General features: G+C 44.6%; 1 protein-coding gene across 1 annotated transcript; it reads right to left on the bottom strand.

The window, feature by feature from the left end:
* Positions 1-483: 483 nt before the first annotated feature.
* LOC134372472 (olfactory receptor 10AC1-like) lies at positions 484-1,461 on the bottom strand. The gene has a single exon (XM_063089963.1). The coding sequence runs from the start codon at positions 1,459-1,461 to the stop codon at positions 484-486; it is 978 nt and encodes a 325-aa protein (XP_062946033.1).
* Between the last annotated feature and the right edge of the window lie 8,950 nt (positions 1,462-10,411).

Consider the following 10,411-nt stretch of genomic DNA (forward strand, 5'->3'; position numbering starts at 1 on the left):
ACCAGTTGTTTAGTGTACATTCATGGACATTTGTTTTCATAATTTTTGTCTTACAAATAATGCTGCGATAAACTTCTTGTACATGAATCTCATTTCTGTTCAATAGATTCTGTGTGGTTAGAGTTTAGAGCAGCATTTCTCAACCGGGGGTGATTTTGCTCATCAGGGGACCTCTGGCAATGTCCAGTGACATTTTTGATCATCACTTCTGGGAGGGCAGGTGGAGGATGCTACTGGCAGCTCGTGTTTAGAGACCTGGGATGCTGCTAAACGTCTTTCAATGTACAAGATATCCCCCACAACAAAGAACTCTTTAGCTCAAAGTGTCAGTAGAAGCAGAACTGGGTTGGAGTCAGATTTTGGAGGTCCTTGTATGTCATACTCAGGTTTATGTTCAGGAGGCATTGGGGAGCCATAGATGGCTCTGGAGCAGAGAGATTTCCATCAATGGGGGAAGTTTCAGGACCCATCAGCCATCCAGCATTAGGTGAGCTCAGCTTGGTGGACCATCCCTGGCGTCCTGTGGCTGACCACCCGTAGCAAGGCTCCCTGCACGTCCCGGTTCCGCAGTGTGTAGATGGCCGGGTACAGCAGTGGTGTGAGATTGATGTAGATGAGTGAGACCAGCTTATCCTCCTCCAGGGAGCGGCTGCTCAGGGGTCTGGCATACATGGCCGTGGCACAGCCATAGTGGAGCACAGCCACAGTGAGATGGGACGCCACCGTGTTGAAGGCCTTGTGGCAGCCTGCAGCCCCACCGATTCCCAGGATGACCACCAGCACCCGGCTGTAGGAGAGCAGGATCAGGACCAGAGGCAGCACCAGCAGCAGCAGGCAGGCTGCCAGGAGGACGTGCTCCTGCAGGGCGCGGTTCCCGCAGGCCAGCACCAAGACGGCTGGGAGGTCACAGAAGACATGGTTGACCAGGCCACCGTGGCAGAAGGGCAGCTGAAATATGGCAGTGGTGAGGCCTAAGGCTAGGACAGAGCCACCAACACAGCAGGAGGCCAGAAGGCCCCAGCACAGTCCTGTGGTCATAAGCTGAGGGTAGTAGAGCGGGTAGCAGATGGCCAGGTAGCGGTCCAGGGCCATGGCGGCCAGCAACAGGCACTCGGAGCCTCCCAGGGCCACAAAGAGGCCCATCTGGGCGGCGCAGGTGGAGGTGGCCACAGCCTGGCCACCGGGAGGCAGAAGGAAGCCGGCGAGCATGCGTGGCGTCAGCACCAGCGTGTAGGCCGCCTCGACAGCAGACAGTGCCCCCAGAAAGAAGTACATAGGGCTGTGCAGGGCGGGGTCGGCCAGGGCCAGGCCGAGGATGAGCAGGTTGCCCGCCAGCGTGGCCAGATAGAGCGGCAGGAGGAGGGCGAAGAGCAGCACTCGGAGCCCCTGGGGCCACCCAGAGAAGCCCAGGATCACAAATTCCCCTGGGCTGGTCCAGTTGGACCCAGGCCAGTGGCTCATGTCAGGGTCTGGGTCAAGGGAGGGCAGGAGAGCAGGCCGAGAGGAGAGTCAGGGTGACACTTCCCTCCCAGAACATGTGTCTTTTGCCTCTCCCAGCTAAGAACGCTACACTCAGCCTTCTGTGGCCCATCCCTTGCTACCCTCACCCTGGGTACACACCCCCAGGGACGCAGAGTCCTCTCCCCAGTCCAGTACTGTCCACCCCTCATTTCTTGCAGGCTTATGTGCTGCAGAAATTCAGATGTCCAGAGCCACCCTCCTGTCCTGTGTGCTTCCAGGCACCCAGGGGTCCTCTTGAGCCCTGTCCACCCACCCTCCCAGTAATAGCCAGCCTTCTAAATCCTGCCTTGACCATACCTGAGGAGCCAGGCATCCTGTTTCCCAGCCTCCAGTGATGAGGACGAGGAGCTGATCAACCTAGCGTGGAAGAACGACCGCAGGGATTCAGGTTTCTCCCGGACGACCTCTGCATTGAGAGGGCTGCTTCTGAGTGATAGAGAGGGTCAGTCCTGCAGACAAAGCCACAATGATGAAGGGGCTTGTGCAGCGTTAGAACCTTCTGTTCACCTGTCACTGCTGGGGAGATGACACCTCCACTTCTATGCTGACAGACCATGTGCATCCCTCTTCTCACCTGCACCAGGTTGGGTTGGTTTCTTTATATTTTCCATTTCTTTTCCTCAGCTGGAAACAGGACTAGCCCATGGTCATCCTGGGCCCATGATTTCTCTCTGACTTAGTTATATGGGAAGAACTACAAGGGAGGGTTGTCCAACCTCTCCTTGCGGGAATGGCCTCCTTACGATGAAGAGTTGCCTTCAATAGTAATAGCATCTCCTCCCATGGCTTGAGCTATGATGATGATTCCTTGATCTGTCTTAAGAACCAATCCCTTCTTTTGGCTGCAGGCCCATACAAGTATATTCACCTGCCTCCTAAGCATGTCCACCAGCATGTCCTACTAACATGTCCAGCTCAAGCTGTCCCAAACTCAATTCATTATTTCTAACCCAAGCCTCCCCCCTCCTCTGGGAATGGAGCTGGCCCAGTACCAAAAAGTCAGGAAGTCATTCTAGATCAGCCCTCTCTCCTGCATCTTCAGGTACAACCGCGCACCACATCCCGTCCCGTGGACCTCATCCCTGCAGAAGTTCTCTTCCCTCTCGTACTCTCGTTTTCTCTTTCCTGCATGATCACAAAGGATCCCAGCTGGTCCTACTGCCTCCAGTCTGCTTCCTTCTAATCACTTTTCATATCACCGACTAGAATGACCTTTTCTAAAGTACAGATATCAATTCTTTCCTTAACTGTCCCTTCTTTATCCACACTCAGGACAGCACTCATGGTCCCTCACAATGTCGCTTCTTGTCTCATCTCGTGCTATTTTCCTTTGTGCACCCCATACTCCAGCTGGAGTTAGGGACTCACTTCCTGAATGCACCAAGTCTTTGCACATGCTCTTCTCATTTCCTGGAGTTCCCCGGAGTCCCCACATTACCTACCTGGGAAAGTTCTATTCGTCCTCCAAGGCTGCACTCGTCTGCCATGTCCTGGGGGAAGACTCTTGTTCCCCAGGCAGGCTTGGTGTCATCCTGTAATTCCACAGTTGCTATGGCAGCTTCACTAAATTCACTTTCCTGGCATCAAAGATTTGAGTCGTATTTGTGTCATTTGCTGAATTATCGTAAGTGAGGGAATTAGTCACTCAATTTTCATTTCTTTCAAATTTGTTCCTCCTCTCAATGTCCCTCTTACTATCCCTGACCCTGGTTTCTGGCCCTGGAACTTCAGAGAGCCAGAGGCCTCACCCCTCCACCACAGCCAGTTGCTCCAAATTCTATTGGATTGTCCCCTAAAACGCCCCTTGGTGTTTATCATCAGTATCACCTTCAATCTCAGACAGGGTACGTGCAATCAATTATCTTCACGGTCAATACCTCCCAAACCACTACAATCATGTCCATCTCCCGACCCAGCAGTCCTGAGTCAATTGTCTTGCCTTCCCCTTGACTCACTCAGCCAAAAGACACATTCTTTTTCTCTTCTTTCTCTTTATATACCCCAACCCTAAAACTTTACTCCTTTGAAACCTAACTGCCTTAGGTTGAATGTCCCCCCCAAATTTAATTCCCACTGTAACTGCTGAGAGTGGGAAATCCTATTATGGTAATTGAAAGGTGGGACCTTGAAGAGGTGATTGGATTGTAGGACCCTGCAGTAGTGAATGGATTAAAAATGGTGGTCAGGAGTGTGGTTCTGAGGGCCTTAAAAAGCACACGAAGAGTCTCTCTCTTCCTGCTCTATCATTTTCTGCCATGTGAGACCCCTTCATTGCCATAAAGCCAACACCAAAGAAGCCCCTCACCATAAGTGTTCCCTGGACTTTGGACTTCCCAGTATCCGAAACTGAGCTATAAGTTTTGTTTTCGTATAAATCACCCAGTTCTGAGTATTTTGTTAGAAGCAACACTAGCTCAAGCTCACCTTCCCTGAGAATCCTTACCTGGCTAGGTCGAATCACTGCTTCAAGGCACTCACATACCTACCGTGACAGACGTCCATCAATGCCCATCAGACTACCAGATCAGGCTGACATTGACCTCCCATCATCACCAGAGCCATTCCCTGAAATTTAACCAATGGTTCCTCTCCTCACAGGAGGCTGGTAATGTACCGATGTCATTATTGTAGAGCTTATACCAACAGCCACTGTTTTGAGAACCACAAAATCCATCCTTGAACATCTACTGTGCCAGGGTGAGCTGGTCACGATGTACCAGAGCCTGTTTCCTCACCTGTAAAATGAGAGAGTTGGACAAGATAATCTTTAGGTTTCTTTAAGTTCTGACATTTTATGGTTTCATTGAGAGTTGTGTTTGTGATTATGTTTTCATTACCAAGGTAAACCATTATTTAAAAATTTTTTTTTGATATTGCAAGAACCCATAAAGAAGTTTGAAGACGTTGGTTTAATTTGTAATAATAAATCAGTAAGGGAAGTATTAGATTAGATGTAACATGGTGGATGTCAATTTACATATCTTAGAAGGGCCTTAGGCCAATACACATATAAAATAAGGCTTTCTAGCTATACCAGTGGGTTTGTGTAAGTGTCCAGTTGCACACGTGTGTGCCAGAGCACAGTGTATTCTGGAACATAGTCTGCTTCATCACTGAACTCTGGGGCCACCTCAGGTAATAGGGAAGTCTGGGTACTGGAGTCAAGTGGTTTGATTTCCATTTCTGTCTGGCCTCCAATATGATATGTGATGTTGTCCAAATCACATTGTTTTTCTCTGGGTTTCAGATTCCTCATCTACTCCTCTTGATGAGGGACTCAAGCCCTGTGGCCCCTGAAAGTGCCCCAGAGATATAATTTTCCAGTTCTCAGAAGGCAGGAGCTTATCTTTTGTTTTTCTTGGAGCCAATAATTCAGAGTGGAACAAAGAGGAGTTTTGGGCTCACACACATCTGGGTTTTAATCTCAGCTCTTTCTTTACCAGCTGTGACAGCTTAGGGAGAATTTTTGACCTTTTTAAGCATCAGCAACATCCTCAGTCTCAAAGGATTGTTTTAATTATTAAATGATTTATGGAAAGCATCTAGCACAGTGGTCTCTGCGTTTCTGAAGTATTAGTGAATAAAAAATACCAAAATATCAAGATGTGCTTAGTTCTTTCACTTTGCTACCTGATCACCATGTACACATTACGTTCTACACTAGCTGAAAATCTCTAGATGGAAGATTTACCTGGAGAGATTAAATAATAGTCGGAGAGAAGAGAAGGAGACACATGAATCTGGGTGGCAGAGGCATGCAGTAGACGAGCACTGCTTTTACTAGCCCTCTGATTGCAAGACCTTTAAGTTTCCAGCCCCTGTCTCTCTTCCTCATTTCCTCCCCCCCTTCCTCCATGATTTCCTGGACAATTGCCCAAAGGCACTGACATTGCCCTCTATGTACCCTTCATAGGCAATATTCCCTCTAAACACTGATGGGAGTGAGATAACAGAATGTAAACAACAACACAAACTATTACTACTACCACTAATTTCTACTACGGCTATTACTATTACTGCTACTTTTTGAGCCCTTACAATGAGCAAGTAATGTTCTGAGCACTCCACAAGCACAATATTATTTAGTCTTTGCAAGACCACTGTGTAGTAGTAGGCATTATTATTATAAATTTACAGATCAAGAAGCTGAGACTTACAGAGACTAACTTATTAAAGAAGTTGCCTAGATCCTCCCTGAGCTAGAGTTTGTCTCCAATTCTGACTAATTTTAAAGTCTGTGCTATTGTGTTGGGAAAGTCTGCTCTTCTCTGTATGTCTCCTATCTGTCTGTATCTCCCCATCCAAATGAGGGGAAATGAAAGGGGACTGGAAGAAAGAGTAAGAAGACTTAGAGGCACACATAGAGACAAAGAGGTACAGAACCAGAATGAGGCATTCAACCAGAGGAGTGTGTGAGGCAGAGGTGTGCCTGCTGAGGGCTGAGCAGCAGACAAATTAAGAGTGAAGACATGTGCCATTTGGCAAGGCACCCCCAGCTCAAGTGACTCACAAGGCTCTGGGCTGTGTGTGTGTATGTGTGTGTGTGAGCGAGAGAGAGAGACAGAGAGAGAGAGAGAGATGTGGAATCTTTTGTGTCTCACCAACTTTATGGGCCTAAGACTCCCTCCTTATATGATTTTATCTTTACTTTGAACATGGCTTTCAGTTGGTGAATTCTAGCAGGAGCTTTGAATTCAGTCCCAGCACCCACACCCCACAAGGAACCATCTTCCATGACCTCTTTCTTCTGTGCCATTCCTGAAAGGAAAAGACCAGAGTATGAAACATTCATCTAAAGGAGACACCCAGACACAGGATGCCCACACCCTGAATTTTTGCCTTAACTCGCAGTTCTTCAGTTGGCCAGGCCCACTGCCCACCCTCCTACCCTGGAGGGAATACAAGTTCTAGCAATGACTCCTTACAGAGGAAGAGATCAAGTTGAGGTTGAGGAGAAGGTGACTTGGATTCTGGTTGGAAGAAGTTCAAGTTCCAGCCATCGCAATGTGGACCCACTGTAGCTTTTTAGTCTCACCCACCACCATCTTCTGCCTCACTCTTTACTCACAAGCCACACAAGAACTTGAATATGCCACAATCCCTCCTTGACCTTACACATACTTCTCCAATACCAGACTGTGCTTTTCCCACCTGGAAATTTTCTCTTTCTTTAAGGCCCAAATCAAACATCAATTCTTCTGTGAACAAAAATAATAAAGTAGCAGAGTCAATTGTAGAAGGATTTTATAGAAAATGTGAACAGACAGACTCTACCACATCTTTTCCCTTCATCTCCCCTGATATTTCAACTTCTATTCCTAGTAAGAAGAGAATACTTACTCTCAGGAAGAAAAGAGTTACTTAATAGGTTTCCCAGAGCCCACTTAGGTGTCTGGCTTGATCCAAAGCCCCGAGGTCTCATTAGTAATCTTCTCCCCTACTGTGGTGCCTAAGGAGCATGATGGTCTCAGAAGGCTGGGGCTGGAGGGAATAGAAGGCAGGGGAGATTTGGGAAATCTGAACCTTGGTATCCTAGGAGAGTCTGAAAATTTTGGGCCAAAGGGACAGGAGTCCACTTACCTATAATGATGAAAAGATTGTCTGTAGCAAGAGCTGGGATAAACTTGAATCCAAAATGCTTTGGTAGACAGCTTCCCAGGGAAAGAAGACAAAAGTTACTGGTCTGTCCACTTTTTCCCAAAATTTGATCCAAGGGATGGCTAGGAGACTGATCTGGGAATGGATAGACTGGGATGGTAAATTAGGAGGTCCTAGACTTTGTACCACCACAAAAACAATGATTTAACAACTATCCACAGACTAAAATATCTCTTAGGAGAGTGCCAGAGTCCAGTTAAGAAGGTGCAGCCACCCAGTAAAGCATGAAAATCAAGAATAACTACATAAAAGAGGATAGGAAGAACATTTCATTTTTTTCTGTGTCACCCCATTCCTCAGGCTGGCACAGCTCAGGGCTGAGAGAAACCCCTCAGCCTCAAGTTCTGCTACAAAGGAAAACAAAGCAGGAAGACCTCAGCAACTTTTATCACCAATGACCCCAACAACCCTTGCCACCACCATAAACCCCCCACAGCCTTTGCTGTCAAGGACCCCCATGGCCTTCACTGACATGGACCCCAACTTATGGAGCCATCCAGAGCTCACACCATTATGCCTCTCTGGACCTGGAGCTGCTGCCCCCCTCCCCCCCTACATGCTACACCCCTGCACACCCCTGAACCCAGCACTACCACTTCCACCCCACCCACCCAGCCAGGACCCTTGTGCCCACCTGCAGGTGAAAGTCTTTATCTAATGAAGCCAGTCCATAAATTCTAGAAATGCACAAACACAAATGCAAGGCTATAAGGAACAAACAAACAAACAAAAACATCAAGGAAACATGATACCACCAAGGAACTCAATAAATTTCCAGTAACTGAACTTGAGAGAGAGAGAGAGAGAGAGAGAGAGAGAGAGAGAGAGAGAGAGAGATCTATGAATTACCTGAAAAAGAATTATAAATAATTACCTTAAAAGAAGCTCAGCAAGCTATGAGAGAACACAGATAGAAACTCAAGGAAATCAGGAAAACAACATATGAATGAAACAAGAAGTATGACTAAGAATAGAACTCATAAAAAAAGAACCAGACAAGTTCTGGAACTGAAGACTAGAATGACTGAAATGAAAAAACTCAATAGAGATCCTCAATAGCAGACTCAATCAAGCAGAAGAATCAACAAAGATGAAGACAGATTATTTGAATGATCCAGTCAGTGGAGAAAACAAAACAAAACGAAATGAAAAACAAAATGGAAAAGTGTGAAGAAAGCCTATGGGATTTACGTCATCAAGCAAACCAATACACACATTATGAAAGTACTAGAAGTAGAAGAGAAAGAGATAGAGGAAGAAAATGAATTCAAAGAAACAATGACTGAAAATGTTCCAAGTCTGGAGAAGGAAATAGGCAGCTAGATTCAGGAAGCCCAAAGCACCCAAAGTAGTTGAACATGAAGAGGTCTTAACGGAGACCCATTATAGTTAAATTAGCGAAAGTCAAAGACAAGGAGAATTTTGAAAGCACCAGGAGAAAAGTGACTCATCACATATGAATGAACCCCCATAAGACTATCAAACAGATTTCTCAGCAGAAACCTTGCAGACCATGAGAGACTGTGATGATATATTCAAAAGACTGAAAACAAAACTTTCAATCAAGAATACTATACCTGGAAAAACTATCCTTTAAAAATGAAAGAGAAATAAAATCTTTCCCAGATAAACAAAAACTGAAGGAGTTCATCCCCACTAGATCTGCCTTACAAGAAATGTTTAAGGGAATTCTTCAACTGAAATAAAAACATGCTTAATAGCAACATGAAAGCATATGAAAGTATAAATCTCACCAGTAAGTGTAAATATATGAACAAATACAGAATGTAATGCTGTAATGATTGTATGCAAATTACTTTAAACCCTCATATAAAAGTTAAAAGGCAAAAACATTAAGCATAACTATAACCACAAAAATTTGTTAATGGATATGTTACATAAAAGAAGTAAACTCTGATTTCAAGAATGTAAAGTGTGGAGGTAGGAGTAAAATTGTAGAGTTTTTGTATGCAATTGAAGTTAAGTTGTTATCAACTTAAAATAGATGGTTGTAACTATGTTATGTAAGCCTCATGGTAACCACAAAGACAAAACCTGTAATAGATACACAAAAGATAAAGGGAAAAGAATAAAATCAAATCACTACAAAAATAATCAAAAAGCAAAGGAAGACAGTAATAGAGGAAGAGAGGAACAAAACAACTGCAAAACAGGTAAAAACAATTACAAAATGACAATAGTAAGTCCTCATCTATCAATAACTACTTTAAATGTAAATGGGTTAAACTCCCCAATTAAAAAAAACCATACAGTGACTGAATGAATAGGAAAAAAAATTGAGTGATCAGCTATCTACAAGACATTCATTTTAAATTTAAGAACACACAGGCTGAAAGTGAAGGGATAGAAAAAGATATTCCATGTTAATGGTAATCAAAAGACAGAATGGGTGGCTAATACTTGTATCAGATAAAATAGACTTTAAATAAGACACCGTCATTAGAGACAAAGAAGATCATTATATATAATGACAAAAGGGTCAATTCAACAGGAAGATGAATTGTAAGCATATATGCATCCAACATCAGAGCACCTAAATATATAAAGCAAATATTGAAAGATCTGAAGGAGAAATTGACAGCAATACAATGATAGCCGTAGACTTCAAGACCCCACTGTCAATAACAGATAGAACATCCGTACAGAAATAGCAATGAAAAAACAGCTGACTTTAACAACACTAAACAAATGGACCTAACAGACACATGCAGAACTTTTCACCCAACAGCAGAACGTGCTTCTCAAGCACACGTGGAACATTCTTCAGGATAGATTACATGTTAGGTCACAAAACAAGTCTTAAAAAATTTAAGAAGATTGAAATTATACCAATTATCTTTTCCAACCCAAACAGAATGAAACCAGAAATCAGTAATGGTAAGAAAATGGGAATATTTACAAATGTGTGGAAACTAAACAACACACTCTTTAACAACCATTGGGTCAATGAGGAAATCAAAACTGAATTTAAACACATATCTTTGGACAAATGAAAACAAAAACACAACATACCAACACTTCTGGGGTACAGTCAAAGCAATATAAAGAAGGACATTTATAGTGATAAATACGTACATTTAAAAAGAAGAGGGGAGGAGCAAGCAGTGAGCTGGAGCACTGAGTATGACTGTGGGAGCCCTGCCACTGCTGCCCACCACCACCTCCCCTGCAGAAGCAGAAGCCTGGGTGGGTTCCCAGTATTCTGTCCCAG

This window comes from Cynocephalus volans, chromosome 3, assembly GCF_027409185.1.
Source record: "Cynocephalus volans isolate mCynVol1 chromosome 3, mCynVol1.pri, whole genome shotgun sequence".
NCBI lineage: Eukaryota > Metazoa > Chordata > Mammalia > Dermoptera > Cynocephalidae > Cynocephalus > Cynocephalus volans.